General features: G+C 45.9%; 1 protein-coding gene across 5 annotated transcripts in view; it reads left to right on the top strand.

Annotated features, from left to right (window-relative positions):
• Nucleotides 1–17,070, top strand: part of LOC141100109 (uncharacterized) — a 49,285-nt gene that overhangs the window by 15,245 nt on the left and 16,970 nt on the right. For all 5 annotated transcript variants that reach the window (XM_073588346.1, XM_073588349.1, XM_073588348.1 and 2 more), the window contains one exon: nucleotides 4,822–4,933. In XM_073588346.1, the coding sequence (XP_073444447.1) occupies nucleotides 4,822–4,933 (112 nt within the window). The remainder of the gene's footprint in view (nucleotides 1–4,821; nucleotides 4,934–17,070) is intronic.

Genomic DNA, 17,070 nt, shown 5'->3' with positions numbered 1-17,070 from the left:
CCAATGTATTTGTTGGCATACTTGTCACAGAAGATGGGGCGTGCATGTGTCCCAAGCATACGTTTCCTATTATGACCCATTCTAGGTCTAGCCATTGGGCATAGGGAGCATTGTGGAGTCCATTGATAAGACTTCTCACTTTATGAACCTCATCTCTTCCCAACAGCAGTATTATCTGTGCCTGAGGGTTGAGTTGCGATATAAAGTGTGCTATGCGTTTTAAGTGAGCATGATGGATTGCCACATTTGGTGTAGGGATTTCAGACCTGTTGTCTGGGATCTGATTACACTCGATGATTGTAGGTAGTGGCAGGCAGAATTTTCCGTCTAAGGACTCAATTTGGTAGTCAGTGGCTTTCCTGCCCGCTGTTATCACAGTACCTGCACATGTCTTTAATGAGTAAGGAGTGCTTGGTCCTTTAATGTTGAATAGGTCAAAGAATGTTGATCTAGCCAGGGATCGATTACTTTGATCATCCAAGATAGCATACAGTCTCACAGCTTTGTCTCTATGGCCCTTTGGGTACACTCTGACGAGGCATATTTTTGAACAAGACCTACTGTCTATTGTACCTTTACAGACTTCAGTACATTGTGAAGTGATCTCTGGCATAGCTGCATCAGTGCTCCTTTCCTCCCCGCCATGCTCACTGTCAGCTGGCGTGTTCTGTGCACTCCATGGAGCTGGGTCAGGGTGTAGGGCAGTGTTGTGATCTGTGGTACCACATTCTGTGCATTTTACACTGACCTTACAATCCTTAGCGAGATGATTGGTGGATGAGCAGCACTTGTAGCAGATACCGTTCTCTTTCAGGAAGCTTCTGTGTTCCGGCATAGATTTTCCTCTGAAGGTTCTGCATTTCAGGAGAGGATGAAGCTTCTGATGGAGCGGGCACTGCTTGTCAGGTTCTTGTACCTTTTGCCTCTGAGAGTGGCCAGCAGACCTGTAATTGGAACTTGGAGAAGAAATGTTAGTCTTGTGCACAGCCACAGATGTTCTGCATGGGTTTGCAGCTGGTGGTGTGGCATATGACATTGCAAAGTCAAAGCTGGGATCATTTCTGATTGTCGCTTGTTCATGTATGAAGTCTACAAAAACGGAAAAGGGAGGGAATGAAACACTGTGTTTGTATTTGTACGTGGAACCACGTGTGAGCCACCTCTCCTGTAGATTGTAGGGCAACTTTTGGACTATAGGATTAACACCTTTGGCTGTCGAGGTATGCAAGTCCCTGGTAGGTCACCTTCACATTTGGCAACTAGGACCTCCTGTAGCAGGTCACCTAGCTCTCTAAGTTTTGGGAGACCTTTGCTAAATATTTTAGGAAAGTCATCGATTCTTTTGAACATGGCTCTCTATTACTTCTTCAGAGCCGTAACACTCATCTAGCCTCTTCCAGACCTCTTTAAGGCCTATTTGAGGGTGGTTTATATTAATGTCTCTGATCCTTACTGCGTGTTTGACTGACTCTTCTCCTAGGTATTTGGCAAAGAGGTCTATCTCTTCCCTGTGTTCCAGCCCCAAGTCTCTAGTAACATTTTGGAAGGAAGCTTTCCAAGCTCTGTAACCTTCAGCGTGGTCAGTGAATTTCATGAGTCCCTTAGTAACCATATCACGTCGTGTGAAGATCCTAGCATGTTCTGATGTGAACCGGTTGTCAGCAGAGTATACTGGTGATGGGTCACCCTGATAGTGATGTGAGGTGCGTTCATACCTGTTAGTATCCTCAGGCTGGCGCCAGCCGGTGTCATATTGTTTCAGTCTGACGTGCGGTGTGTCAGCAAGGTGATTCACGTTGGTTACCTGGTGAGGGGCAAGGTAGACATTAGCAGAGTTGCTTTGCTCCACGTTTTCCTGGAGTTGAGCCTCATGATGACTCTCGCTCGTTTCACTGGATGCGTCGTGATCTTGGGTATAGGTTTGGATTAGGAAGTTCATTAACATATTGAGATGTGCATTGTGGTGAATCTTGCAGCGGCAACTTCAGACTTGACGCACTGCTACGGCTAAGCAGCTCAGGGTTGTGCGTGGCTTCTAGTGCACCTGCCTCTGCTAGTGCTGCAGCAGCCTCTCTTTTTACTGCTAGGCTCTCTAAGGCAGCATCCACACATGCCTTCTCTAATTTAAGCTGCATCTCTTCAGCATAGCGTGCTCACATTTTGGCAGCTTCCGCATTTGCACGGGCAATGGCGACCGCGCTGCTGATGGATACAGATGTAGCAGATTTTGTCCTGTGTGATATGTGGGACATGGTGTCTTAGAGGGATGCTTGGCTGTGCAGAGATTGCTGTAGCTGTATTAGTCTCTGTGTAGCCGGTGACTTGAATCTCACTAGATGGATTTCTGCAGTTTACTAGTTCCTGCAAGATGGATGAAGACTCTATCTCTGAGTTCCACTCGCTGCAGAGCCGCTGTTCACTGCGGTCCTGCAAGATGGAAAGCGCTTCTTTCTGTATTCCCACTAGCTGGAGAGCCGCCGTTTCACTGTCCTGTCTTAAGCTAAATGAACGGAATTCATATAGCTTAACAAGCAGCTAAACCGCTATACAGGGGTCCAATAAGGGAGGCTGTAGTTGAATCTGTGGTTTATTGAACGTAGGTATATAGATGGTGAAACTACAACAAAAATACATGAACACAATCAGTGGTAAGTTCATAAGAATACATATGCAAGATACATGTCTGCACTGATAGCTGAGCAGTGGAACTAACTAAGTTGACTAATGTGGGAGAAAGGAATATATAGAGGGAACATGTCACCTACCGGCGATGCTAACGCGGTGGGAGAAAAGGGATGAGGTGCTTCCAGTATTCAGACTTGATAGAAAATGGCAGACTGAAGAGAAAAAGGGGGCTGGAATAGACCATGGTACTTTGCAGACTTACCCAGAATACATTGGGAATTGGAGGGAAAGAATACAGGAAATACAATGCATAATAACATGCAGTTATGACTTTGGCCACTAGATTGAGCCAAAAACATTAAACTATGGAAATCTGAAAATTCTATACATACAATGATTTCTGTATGTTATCAAAACAGACATTAATTATGTCGGAGACAGAACAGTAGTCTTTCACAAATTCTTCTGTCTCCATGTGTTAGTTTATTTTTAAAGAATTCTTTCTAGCATTTTTCCACACCTGTCTAAAAACTTTGGAAAGTACTATGTGTATGTACCGTATTTACAAGGGGCACAAAGCCTGCACACTCATGTTAAGAAACAGAAAATTTAGAAACAGAGTGAAATTAATTTTTAGGGAGAAAATAAAAATGGCTAAAATACTGTGGTTGCATAATTGAGTGCCCGCTTAAAATTGGTGATGTAGTTGTGTTCAGAATTAGCCGATCACATTTAGGCTATGTACCCACGTATGCAGAAAATTCCTGACTAAAAACCGGACTCCTTCCCAGGAAACGCGCGATTTTTTTGTGCGTTTCTTATGCCTTTTTTTCCGTAGCATCCCCAGACTCATAGAATATAGTTATAAATTTGGATTTTTTTGCGAAATTAATGAGCATGCTGCGTTTTTTTACCGCAATGCATTTTTTCGCAGAAAAAATGCATCAATATGCACCAAAAATGCGGAATTAATTAAATGAATGGGATGCTTTTTGTAAGCGTTTTTTAAGCTTAAACGCAAAAAAAAAAACGCTTACATGCGCACATACCCTTACACTCATGATAAATAGTAGTCAGTACACATCCGTCATCAATTACAGTTATTCTGATTTACCTCATATAAAGTTTAGCTGTCCTGGTAGGGTTTTCCTGACATTTTCTTAGTTGCATTTTATAGCAAAAGCTATGGGCTGTAAACAGCTTACAACACAGAAAAGGGATCTCATGGTTACCAGTCAGAAGGGTACAAAAAGGCATTACATCTAACTTGGAACACGGTAAAGATGGTCATCAGGGAATGTCTTAAATTTGACACAACAGTGACCAAGAACTGGATGTCCCTCAAAAATTGATGAAAAGACCAGAAGAAAAATAGTCTGCCAAGAGTCCTACAGTAACACTAAAGAAGCTACAGTAAATACTGGTTGTGTATTGCATGTGACTACAATTTCCCTTTATTCTTCAGATGTCTGGCCTGTTGGGGCAAGACCAGAGCTTTTTCTTACAAAAGAAATAAAAAATACAACTTTTGTCTGTTTTGTCAAAACCTACATCGTCTGCCAAGAGCATGTGGGAAAATTTATGATCTGATGAGACCATGGTATTTTTTTGGGCAAAGCCAACACTGAACTTCACCGAAAGAACACCACATACCCACAGTGAAGCATAGTGGGGGTAGCATTTTGCTTTTGGGCATTTTTTTTTTTTTGGAAGCTGTAACTGGGGCCTTAGTTAAAGTGATGGGAATTATAAGTAAGTCCAAGTATAAGTCAATTTTGCATCAATACCTTCAGGCCTCTACTAAAAAGCTGAAGATCCAGAAGAATTTCATCTTTCAGCACGACAATTAACCTGGGTATACCTCCAAATTGACAAAAGAGTGGCCTCACCAAAAGATCAAATTGGACTGGCCCAGGCCAGAATCCAATAAACATGGGGTGTGGGTGACCTGAGGAGTACGCCGTGCGCAGGAGATGACCACGGAATTTGACAGATTTGGAGCATTACTGCAAGGAAGAGTGATCAAAGATTGCCAATTTAAGTTGTGCCATGCTGTGAGACTTCAATCCATAAAGTCTGAATGTTGTCATAAACTCAAAGGATACTTCAACAATGTATTAGGTTAATGGTGTTCATATTTATGCAACCACGTTATATTTTTTTTTTTTTTTTTTTAGTTTATTTTTCTTTTTTCAGGTTTCAGATCTCACTGAAGTTACAGGTGAGGCCACAGCAGAGGATGAAGAGACTTGTATGATGGTTGAGCAGGAGTGCGAAGAGGAGGGAATACCTGTAGTTATTATCCCTGGTAAGTTACCGTAACTGCTAAATTCACAAGAGTCACATTTTTCTTAGCTTAGAATGATACCTTTTTCTGGGCAAATATTAGATGCAGGTCCCACTTCAGGAACCCACACCTATTTTTAAAATGAGTGTCCACTCACCCTAGTACCACCTAGTGAGATACCTACTGGTCACCACATCCAGGCAGATGTGCACTCCATGTCTGCAATGCTGAGGACTTCCGGAAACTTTTTAATAAGTGCTTCTATAATTTAGTATTGTGGTTTGTGATGTTTGACTATCAAGGACTAAAATAAAAGAAGCAAATTAAGTCAAATTTTAGTTTGCACATTGCTTGAATCTAGTGAGCCACAGTAATGGTTGTGGCCTTAGAATAATTTTTTGAAATCTTGGGCTACATACAGGATTTATCTAGAAGCACTGGGCCTTTTCTCAATACGCTATGACAGCTGGTGCCCAAGGGCATCTTTTAATTTTTTTTCCTCGGAGTTGCAGCTGTGTTATTCAGATGTGCCAATTTTTTTAGTAACTGCACCGTTCACTCAAGTTTTTATTTTTTGTTAATCCCTTAACCCCCTCCCAAGCCTGTTTTTCACCTTCTTTGGAGGTAATAACTGTGGAACGCTTCACCGAATCCCCGTGATTCAGACACTGTGGGGTTTTTTTTTTGGTGTTTTTTTTCGTGATGCATTGTACAGTACTCTAATAGTAGTAAACTTAACATGATGCTTTTTTGCATTTATTTATGAAAATATCGGAACATTTTGACAATTTCATAGTTGTCAAGCTTTTAATTTTTATGCCCTTAAACCAGAGAGTTAAATCACACAAAATGGTAAGGCTATGTGCACACGGTGCAGATTCTGCTGTGGATCCGCAGATCCCTGTGGGTCCACAGCAGATTAAGCTGCGTTGTACAGTACCATTGTTTTCAATGGTAAACTGAAAAACGCTGTGCACATGCTGCGGATTTGCTGCTGGTTCAAATCCGCAGCATGTCAATTCTTTGTGCGGAATCCGCAGCGGTTTCACAACTTCTCCATTGTAGAGGTGTGAAACCACAGGGCTAAACCACAGGCAAATCCGCAGGTAAACCGCAGGTCTTTTGACCTGAGAATTTACCTGCAGATTTTTCCAAAATCTACGTGTTCACATAGCCTAAATAAATAGCATTTCCCACATGTCTACTTTACATCCAAATCAATTTTTTTATTTTTTTTTTGTTAGGGTGTTAGAGGGGTTAAAACAAATTTCTCAATACATTTTTTTTTTTTTTTTTTTTTTTTAAGGGTCTTCATCACATTTAAAGCGACTTTGGAAAATGCCCCAAATTTTATACATAGTTAACATAGTTTTGAAGGCTGAAGGAAGACCTTATGTCCATCTAGTTCAGCCTATTTTTAGTGTAGCTGTTCTGCATTGTTGATCCTGGGGAAGGCAAAAAACCCACAGAGTAGAAGCCAATTTTCTCCATAGGGAAAAAAATTCCTTCCCCTAAGCTGGGTCAACCATCTACCTATAATATTATGTTATTCGTAAACTTCTATACTGTTACTCACAAGAAAAGCATCCATTCCTTTCTTAAATTCATTCAGTGAGTTGGCCATCACCACTTCCTCAGGAAGAGAATTCCAGAGCCTCACTGCTCTTACCATGAAGAACCCTCTTCTATGCTGGTGCAGAAATTGTCTTTCCTCCAAACGAAGAGAATGCCCCCTTGTTCTTGTCACAGTCCTTGGTACAAACAGTTCATTGGAGAGATCTCTGTATTGCCCTCTGATATACTTGTACATATATATTAGGTCTCCCCTAAGTCTTCTCTTTTCTAGAGTAAATAGACCTAATTTTGATAACCTTTCTGGGTATTGTAGTGAACCAACTCCATTTATCATTTTAGTAGCCCGCCTTTGAACCCTTTCAAGTTCAGTAATGTCTTTCTTGAGCACCGGCGTCCAAAATTGCACACAATACTCCAAGTGTGGTCTGACGAGTGATTTGTACAGAGGGAGAATTATGTTTTCATCTCGTGTCCCCAGACCTCTTCTAATGCATCCCATGACCCTATTTGCTTTGGTGGCAGCTGCCTGACACTGGGCACTCTAATTTAGCTTCTTATTAACTAAGATGCCTAAGTCTTTTTCCATGTGTGATTTCCCCAGCAGTTTCCCATTTAGTAAGTAATTATAGCATCTGTTTCTCCTTCCCATGTGCATAACCTTACACTTATCTGTGTTAAACCTCATTTGCCATTTTTCAGCCCAATTCTCCAATTTACTCAAATCTGTCTGTAGTTGCAAACTGTCCTCCTTTGTGTTAACTACCTTACATAGTTTTGTATCATCTGCAAATACTGATATTTTACTGTGTAAGCCATCCACTAGATCATTAATAAATATATTAAATAGTAGGGGGCCCAATACAGAACCCTGTGGTACCCCACTAGTAACCCTGGCCCAATCTGAGTATGTGTAATAAATATAGGGGATAACTCAAGAGACTCTGTGCATGGAACAAGGTGACTACAGGACACAGCTTTAGAAGTGGTAAAGTCTATATTAACACACGGTGATACAAATGGATGCAGAAAGAAGCTCAAGTCCACAACACTTGGTGTAAATATAAGACGCAGCTTAGCAGTCTATAGGAACTTCAGAGGAAAATGCAATCAAGCGAAAAGTCCATGAAGCACAGTTATTCTTGAGGATACTTGACACGAATAAATCCTTGTCTCAGTCCAAACACAGATAGGATTTGAACTGCCTTCTAAGTTTATCTATCTTGGCTTGACCAGGGAGGCCTGGAAAATAGTCTCAGGCTCTTGCAGAGCAGCAACAGCTTACATGTCCAGCAAATGCAGATGGAAGTGAACGTTACTGGAGAATGCAGCAGGAACTCAGAGCAGAGTAGCAGGATCACCACACAGGTTCACAGGAGCCGGTATATGGCCAGGGAGCAATCCGAGGTCAGGAGCTGGATGCAAGGCAGAATACTCAAGCACAGACTGAAGGCTGGGGTGGAGTTTTATAGCAGGAGGACACAATGCACATGAGACCAAAGACACCATCTTGGAAAAGGGCAGTAATGCAAAAGGGTAAAAAATGTTCAGAGTCCTGACATTACTCCCTCCTTAGAAGCGGCCTCAGGACGATCCTGGACCTGGTTTCTCAGGGAATCTCCGATGAAAACGAGAAATCTTCTGTTGGGCATTCTTCTGTTGGGATATTCCTCAGGGAAATATCCCTGCCATCTTATCAGATATTGGAGCCGATTCCTGCGAATCCTGGAATCAATAATTTCCTCCACCACAAATTGTTCTTGCTCATCAATCACCACAGGCTGCGGAGGTGGCACAACATGTCCCTGAAAGGTATTAGGAGATACAGGCTTTAGAAAAGATACATGAAAAACTGGGTGTACCTTCACAGTCCTAGGCAGCTTCAGCCGGCAGGCCACAGAGCTCACAATACCGTTGATCTTGAAAGGGCCAATGAATTTCTGTCCAAGTTTCTGTGAAGGAACGTTTAACTTCAGATTCTTAGTTGCTAACCACACGGAATCTCCTACCTTGAACATGGGTGCAGGTTTACGGAATCTATCAGCCGATCTCTTATAACGTTCTTGAGCTGTGGTCAGGGATTCCTTCAGAACTTCCAGATTTTGCCTCATCGCAGTCAGCCTTTCCTCTACTGCTGGGACCGGAGAATTAATTGGAGACCTAGGTAAGATACACGGATGATAACCCAGATTGGCAAAGAAAGGTGTAAATTTAGTGGAGGCGCTCTGAGGATTGTTATATGAAAATACGGCTAACGGCAGCAACTCCAACCAATCATCCTGGAGATGGCTGACATAGCATCTTAGATATTGTTCCAGCGTCTGATTGGTCCGTTCAGTCTGACCATTTGTCTGGGGATGGTAAGCGGAAGAGAGACAGACCTTAATATTGAGTGCAGAGCAAAACCCCTTCCAGAATCTTGAAGTGAACTGTACTCCCCGGTCAGAGATGATCTCATCCGGGACCCCATGCAACCGAAAGACATTCTGTATGACCAAGTTCACTGTATCTTTAGCTGAGGGGAGGCCGATGCACGGAACAAAATGAGCAGCTTTGGTCAGGCGATCAACTACCACCATGATTGTATTCATGCCCCCCGATGTGGGCAGCTCCACGATAAAGTCCATTGATATAGACCCCCCAAGGGCGAGACGGAACAGGTAATGGTTGTAGAAGACCCGTAGGTGCCACATGAGGAGTCTTGTAACAAGCACATACCTCGCAAGAGAGAACATAGTCCTTGGTATCTTTGAGGCAAGTTGGCCACCAGAAGAATCTGCTCAGGAACTCCTGTGTCTTCTGTACCCCCCCTGTGACCAGCCAACTTGGAGTCATGTACCAACTTGAGGATCTGCAGGCGGACGACCTCAGGGACGTAGATACGTCGATCTCTGAACCACATGCCATCCTTAAAGACAAGATTAATATCCACAGGTGGGTTGGCCAGAAATACATCACCGTCATAAGCCTCCCTGCACTCCTTCCACAAGTCCTGATCGTGGATAACTCCGATGAAATTGGCATCAGATAGAATGGTCTTGGGTGGGGCTCCAGGTACGGAATCCGCAGCATGGATTCGGGATAAAGCATCAGCCTTCCCATTACGAGAACCTGGACGGTACGAGATAGCAACGTTAAATTGGTTTAAAAATAAGCTCCAACGAGCCTGATGAGGAGAAAGACATCTAGCGGATCTAAGGAACTCTAAATTGCGATGGTCAGTTAGCACTATGATCTGTTGTGCAGCTCCTTGCAGATGTCTCCATTCTTTGAAAGCCGCAATAATAGCCAGCAATTCCTTGTCTCCCACATCGTAATTCTTCTCTGCTGAGGTTAGTCTATGGGAAAAGAAAGCACAAGGATGTAGCAGACCCTTCTCTCCAGTTCTTTGAGAGAGAATAGCCCCCAAAGCATTATCGAAAGCGTCCACCTCCACAATGAAAGAAAGTGTTGGATCTGGGTGTATCAACAGTGGTGCTGAGGTGAAACAGATCTTAAGCCCATCGAAAGCTTCTTGAGCCTGTGATGACCACTTAAAGGGCTTTTCCTTCTTTGTCAAGGAAGTAATGGGAAGGACAATATCAGAAAAATTTCGAATAAAGCGTCTGTAGAAATTTGCAAAACCAATAAAACGTTGGACCTCCTTAACGTTCTTGGGTACTGGCCAGTCAAGGATAGCCTGAATCTTACCGGATTCCATGTTCATCCCCTGGGGAGAGATGATATAACCTAAGAACTGTATCTCAGAACGATGGAACTCGCATTTCTCTGGCTTAATATACATATGGTTCTCTTTCAGACGTCTTAAAACAGTCTTGACATGTATTTCATGTTCCTGTAGAGAGTCAGAAAAGATGAGTATATCGTCCAAATAGATCACCACAAACTGGTCCAAAAAATCTCTGAAAATGTCGTTAGCAAGGTGTTGAAACGTTGCAGGGGCGTTAGAAAGCCCGAAGGGCATCACAAGATATTCAAGGTGTCCATACCGGCATCTGAATGCTGTCTTCCACTCATCCCCTGGACGAATACGCACCAAATTATAAGCCCCACGAAGATCCAGTTTAGAGAACACTTTAGCATGGCGGACTCTTTCCAGTAATTCGGGAATCAGAGGCAAAGGGTAACTGTTTCGTATGGTTACCTTATTAAGTTCCCGATAGTCAACACAGGGTCTCGGGGTCCCATCCTTCTTTTTTACAAAAAATATAGGTGCCCCTGCTGGTGAGGAAGAAGGACGTATGAAGCCTTTGGCCAGATTTTCATCAATATACTCCATTAATGCTTGAAGCTCAGGTGCCGCCAAAGGGTATACGCAGGGCTGGATTATAGGCAGGGCAGGCGGGGCTTCAGCCCCGGGGCCCCCACCACAAGAGCTTCTAAGGGGGCCCCCACCACATTCCTGCTGGCTGCTGCAATGGCACTCCATCTTCTCCCCACCTAAAAGTGAGTGACCGTGGGGGCGGCATTATGTGCTCTGCTACCAGCAGCATCTACAAGTAGCGTGAACGCTGATGCTGCTGGTAGCGTGCAAAGGCTTGTGATGAGATCACAGGAGGTAAGGTGTCAGGGCCTGCGATCATGTGACCCCTGTCTCCTCCCCTCCTGTGACCTCATCACAGGTCCTGTGCGCTGAGCACTGAGAGCAGCCATGTATGTGGAGTGCGGCTCTGCGGGTGGAGGTCGGTGCTGGAGGCTCCATTATTCTCTATGTGGAGTGCGGCTCTGCGGGTGGAGGTCGGTGCTGGAGGCTCCATTATTCTCTATGTGGACTGTGGCTCTGCGGGTGGAGGTCGGTGCTGGAGGCTCCATTATTCTCAATGTGGAGTGCGGCTCGGGGTGGAGGTAGGTGCTGGAGGCTCCATTATTCTCTGTGGAGTGCGGCTCTGCGGGTGGAGGTCGGTGCTGGAGGCTCCATTATTCTCTGTGGAGTGGGGCTCTGCGGGTGGAGGTAGGTGCTGGAGGCTGCATTATTCTCTATGTGGAGTGTGGCTCTGCGGGTGGAGGTCAATGCTGGAGGCTCCATTATTCTCTATGTGGAGTGTGGCTCTGCGGGTGGAGGTCGGTGCTGGAGGCCCCATTATTCTCTGTGGAGTGCGGCTCTGCGGGTGGAGGTCGGTGCTGGAGGCTCCATTATTCTCTATGTGGAGTGTGGCTCTGCATGTGGAGGTAGTTGCTGGAGATTCCCCATTACTGGGCAGAGGGGGCAGTAACCTTTTCAGAGCTGAGACTATCTTGGTGCTTTTTTGTTGTCACTTTCTAAGAATCATAGCATTTTGTTCCTTGTACATGTGACCCAAGTATGGAAAACAGGAAGTAACAAAACACATATTGCAATGTCCCTTTCCTGTCCCCACATACAGTATAATTTTCCCACAGTATCACGTCCCCACATACAGTTTAATGTTCCCACAGTATCATAAAGTATAATGTTCCCCACTACCGTCACCCCCACACAGTATAATATTCACACAGTATAATATTCCCACAGTACTGCCATCCCCCACACAGTATAATGTTCCCCCAGTACCGCCATCCCCCCCATACACAGTATAATGTTCCCCCAGTACCCAGTATCAGCCCTTGGTTTATGCAGGACTCTGCTGTCTGTGCTGGTTCTCATCGTCCTGGATGAGGTGAAGTTTGTGTGGGGTCAGGGAGGGTTTACAGGGTGGATATAGCAGAGACGTGTGTGTGTGTACAAGGTGTACGGAGCGGAGCCGTGTGTGTGTGTGTGTGTGTGTGTGTGTGTGTGTGTGTGTGTATGAGGTGTACGGAGCAGAGCCGCGAGTGTGTGAGGTGTACTGAGCGGAGCCGCACGTGTACGGAGCTGAGCCCCACGTGTGTGTATGGAGCGGAGCTGCGTGTGTGCAAGGTGTGTGGAGCGGAACCGCATGTGTACGAGGTTTGCGGAGTGGAGCCATGTGTGTACTGAGTTGAGCAGTGTGTGTGTGCAAGGTGTACAGAACGGAGCCGTGTGTATGAGGCATAAAAAGCGGAACCGTGTGTGTATGATGTATGCGGTGCCATACGTGTACAAGGTGTATGGTGGGGAGCATTCATACCTCCCAGCGAGACAGTCCCGATTTTGAGAGAGATACTGCCACGGCTGGGAGCTTACTTTTCGTGCGGACACAGGAGTACACGGCGGAGCCCCGAGGAGCACTTTAAAATTCGCATGTGACGTTCCACCGGAAGTGACGTGCTAGAAGCTGACCGGAAATTAGGTAATTTCGGGAGGAGATTGTCACGGAACCATGGAGGCACTTTAGGGAATGCTTCAGATCCATCACCATGTCCTCCTCCAACAGCGCGGACAGCAGGATCGCCTTGAACTTGGGGATGTCGGCCATGTGAGCGGATCGTTATATTTCCTGCATCGGGAGGCTCAGGTGGGCACTACAGTGGGAGCCGGGCTGCTATAGTATCTTTATGGAATCTTTCTATCTCTGTTTCTTTATCTCTCTAATCTTTCTTTCTTTCTTTCTTCTCTCTCTCTCTCTCTCTCTCTCTCTCTCTCTCTCTCTCTCTCTCTCTCTCTCTCTCTCTCTCTGTGTGTGTGTGTTCTTTCTTCTTTCTTTTCTTTCTTTCTCTGTTCTTTCTTTCCATTCTTTCTTTCTCTCTCTCTGTTTTCTTTTTTTCTCTGTTCTTTCTTTCTGTCACGCCTCCTGTCCTGTGGATCTCCTCTGCCTGCTCGCCGCGTTCACGAGCATCGTGCGCCCGCCGCCTGCTGTGTACCCGCCAATCAACTCTGCAGCGCCACGCTGATTAACCCCCTTGCCTCCAGTCTCCAGCTAGCTATATATTGATCGGGGGAGCTGTATGCGCGAGAGGGGAGCTGTACATTTGGGCCTGTATACCTGGAGGAGGGAACTGTATAAAGACGAAACATTGGAGAACTGTATAACCTTGGGGGGGGGGGGGGGGACAGCTGCCTGTATACCCTTGTAGGGGGCAAGAGCTGTATACCTGTTGGGGGGGGAGTTGTATTCCCATGGGGGGGAAAGCTGCCTGTATACCCTTGTAGGGGGCAAGAGCTGTATACCCTTGCGTGGGGGGGGAGCTGTACTCCGGAGATAATACAATAGAGAGCATTTTGTTATACAGTAGTTAGCAACAATTGCTGCCGGTGAAAACTTTCCCTTTCTGCATTTTTATTATTCCTTGGCTGTCTTAACATTGGGTTCAATAAAAAAAATGTGAGTAACTTTCTGTCTATAATTGGACTGCTTTGAGTTATCCTGGACTGTATCTCTATTGTAGTACTGTAAATCTGAATGTGGCAGAACAAGAGGATAAGATTAGATTGTACATCTGAGTGCTACAGTTCGCGCTCTACTGTTATGGCTAAAATGTTAATGATATGGGGGGCCCCCACCAGATTTTCTGCCCAGGGGCCCCCACCAACCTTAATCCGGCCCTGGGTATACGTTACCAAAAGGAATAGCTGCCCCAGGAAGCAGCTCAATGGGACAGTCCTAATGCCTGTGTGGAGGAAGCTGATCTGCATTTTTCTTGTCACAGATGTCAGAGAACTCCTTATATGCTGAAGGTAAAGTAAATACCTGTACATGCGGTTCTGTAGCCGTGGACTCAGGGACAGCTTCTGTTAACGCTGCGTTGCTCCTTGTTGGAAAGATGATCTCCTTGGTCTCCCAGTTGATAATTGGGTTCTGAGAACGCAACCAAGGAATGCCTAAAATCACAGGAAAATGAGGAGACGAAATTAGCAAGAAAGAAAGTTGCTCCTGATGACTAGGCTCCAACAAAATTTCAAGGGGTACGGTCTCCTGATCCACCGGCCCAGAGCTTAAAGGTGACCCATCCACTGTTTCCATGGGAAGTGGAGAGACTCTTTGCTGAATTTCAATACCATGTTCCTTGGCAAATGCGATATCCATGAAATTTCCACCTGCACCAGAGTCAATCATAGCTGCACTGGAAATCCACTCTCCTGAACACAGGATCTTAATAGGGAGAGAACAGTGAGAGTTCTTCTCCTTCAGCTCCTTGGGGGGTGAAGTCATAGAAAGTGAATGGAATACAGCGTTTAAAGGCAGGCTACATTCAGAGATGTCAGATTCATCATCACAGTTGTCATATTCTCCTACCGTTGCTAGCACCTTATTAGGCCGCTTGGGCCACTCATTACTCTCGCGCCTCTGAACGGAATCAATTTGCATGGGCACCTCCTCCACTTCCCGAGAGGTTTTACCTGCAGGCTCTTTGGAAGGAAGGGAAAAGTTAGAAATGCGGTTATATGCAGCAAATTTCTCCTGCCTACGCTCAGTAAGGCGAATGTCTATGCGCACACAATGCTGTATAAATGTCTCTAGCTCTTGTGGTGACTCAGAGCGAGCTAGTTCATCCTTTACAACACTAGACAGACCCCTCTTAAAAATAGGCAATTGTGCATAACTGTCCCAATTGGTATCTACCGCTAATCTCCTGAATTCAGTGGCATATTCAATAACAGAACGTTTAGCATTTAGTCCCCGGCTTTTCCGGCCTACTAGGCCGCAATTTGAATAGCGCCCCCCGCGCTATTGTTGCCGCCCCCTCCTCTTGGCGCCTCATTACTTACGAGACGCGCAATTCTATTCTCGGGGGCCATGTCTTTTACCTCAGCCTGCTCTGGACACTAACTGTGAGGTGTGCAGGATACTGGGTAACACCACAGGGCCACCGCTTTCCTTCCGGGGAACACAGCACAGGACCGTGGGTAAGCTGCATCTGCCCTCAAATTAAAGCTTAACCCCTTCCCGGCACATTCCCTGAAGCTGCAGACAGACTCTGCCGTTAACCCTTTCAGGAGCTCTGTCTCAATCTAAGGAGGCTAAACGGGCTGCTAAGAAGCACACTGCGTTTTTTACCGTATGTACCACTTGCAAGTCTGCCTTACCCAGTGCACAGACTAATCTGTTATACACAGACTGCAACCCGGCCTGCTCCCCGACCTGCGCTCAAACGCCCCTCGCCGCCGCTGCTGACGGGCCTCCTGCATTTAGTACCCCTGAGTGGGCTGCATCCCTGTCACGGTCGGTGGAGTCTCTGACCCAGGCTATATTCTCCCTCTGGGAGGACTCTTTAAGTCAAAAAGCGTCCTTACCTCCCGAGGAGGGCTCTGGCGACGGCCGGGAACCGTCCACCAGCACGGGCCGTACTCGCTCAAGGGATGGTTAGGTCTCTAGAAAGCGGACCCATGACGCGTCCCCTAGTCACGTTCGTGCCTCAGCATCTGCGACTCCTGTCTCTCGCTCTCCCTCTCCTGAGGTTCACAGCAAGCACGACTCTGAATTTGAATCTGACATGTCAGCCCCTCAGAATCCCCCAACCGATCAAGAGTCGCTTGATTCTCTTATAGAATCAGTCAACAGGATTCTGAAGTTGGATGAGGAAAATATTCCCACTCCAGCACATCCTATCTCACTTAAGAAAACCAAGCGTGTGCACAGGTTATTTACGAGCCATCCGGACTTTAAGGAAATTGTCCAGAAACATAGGGATCATCCACGTAAGCGGTTCACAGGGCAAAAGTCTACTCGGGCTAAATACCCTTTTGATCCAGACCTAATGAAGGATTGGTTACAGTCCCCTCCGGTGGACCCTCCTGTATCGCGTCTTGCTTCTAAAATGCTCCTATCCGTTTCTGAGGGTTCCTCAATCAGAAACCCCTCCGATCGTCAAATTGACTACCTTGCCCGTTCAGTTTTTGAAGCTTCAGGAGCAGCGCTTTTTCCATGTTTCGCGGCAATTTGGGTCACTAAGGCAATGGCCGCTTGGCCAGAAGTCTTGATTACTTCCTTCCAGGGCAACAATCTTCCTCCGGAGGCAACCACTGTCGCCAGGCAGATAATTCACGCAGTGGACTTTGTAGTGGACGCTTCTTTTGATGCCGCCAATTGCGCTGCTTAAACTTCCGCTAATGCGATCTCCATTAGAAGAGCCCTATGGCTCCGCGACTGGCGGCCGGATGCCATATCTAAAAGATCGTTGACTTCTCTCCCCTTTCAAACGGGTCGTCTTTTTGGAGAGAAACTGGACCAGCTCATTTCTGATACTACCGGGGGGGAAAAATAAATTCCTTCCTCAACAAAAGGCTGTTCAGCCGTTTCGCAACCAACAGCTGACGCATTTTTCATCTTTTCGCAACAATTCCGGTTGGTCCTCCTTTACCTTCTCTTCCGGATCAGGTCGGTCCCCGCACGGAGAGAGAGGCTCCCATGACTCATACAGACCTAACCGCTCTTGGAAACCCAGGCCTATGGCTTCTAGATCTAGGGGAGCCAGATCTCATAGATCTACCCAATGACTTGTTGCGGTATCCAGCGGACACCGACAAAGTAGGCGGTCTCCTACTTTCCTTCAGCCACACCTGGCTCGCTGTTGTCCACGACAAGTGGGTCAGGGAGCTGTGTCCTCCGGATACAAGATTGAATTTTCTTCTCCCCCTCCAACTCGGTTTTTCCCTTCTTCTCCCCCAAAGAAAGAGACAAGAGCCTTCCTTCGGGCTGTTCAGGCTCTCCAAAGGGACGGAGTCATCATTCCGGTCCCTCATCACGAAAGGTTCAGAGGATTTTATTCAA

This window comes from Dendrobates tinctorius, unplaced genomic scaffold, assembly GCF_039654945.1.
Source record: "Dendrobates tinctorius isolate UK_male_01 unplaced genomic scaffold, ASM3965494v1 ptg000103l, whole genome shotgun sequence".
NCBI classification, from domain to species: Eukaryota; Metazoa; Chordata; class Amphibia; order Anura; family Dendrobatidae; genus Dendrobates; species Dendrobates tinctorius.
Note: the sequence above shows the minus strand (reverse complement) of the source record. Positions and strands in the feature narration are given on the sequence as shown.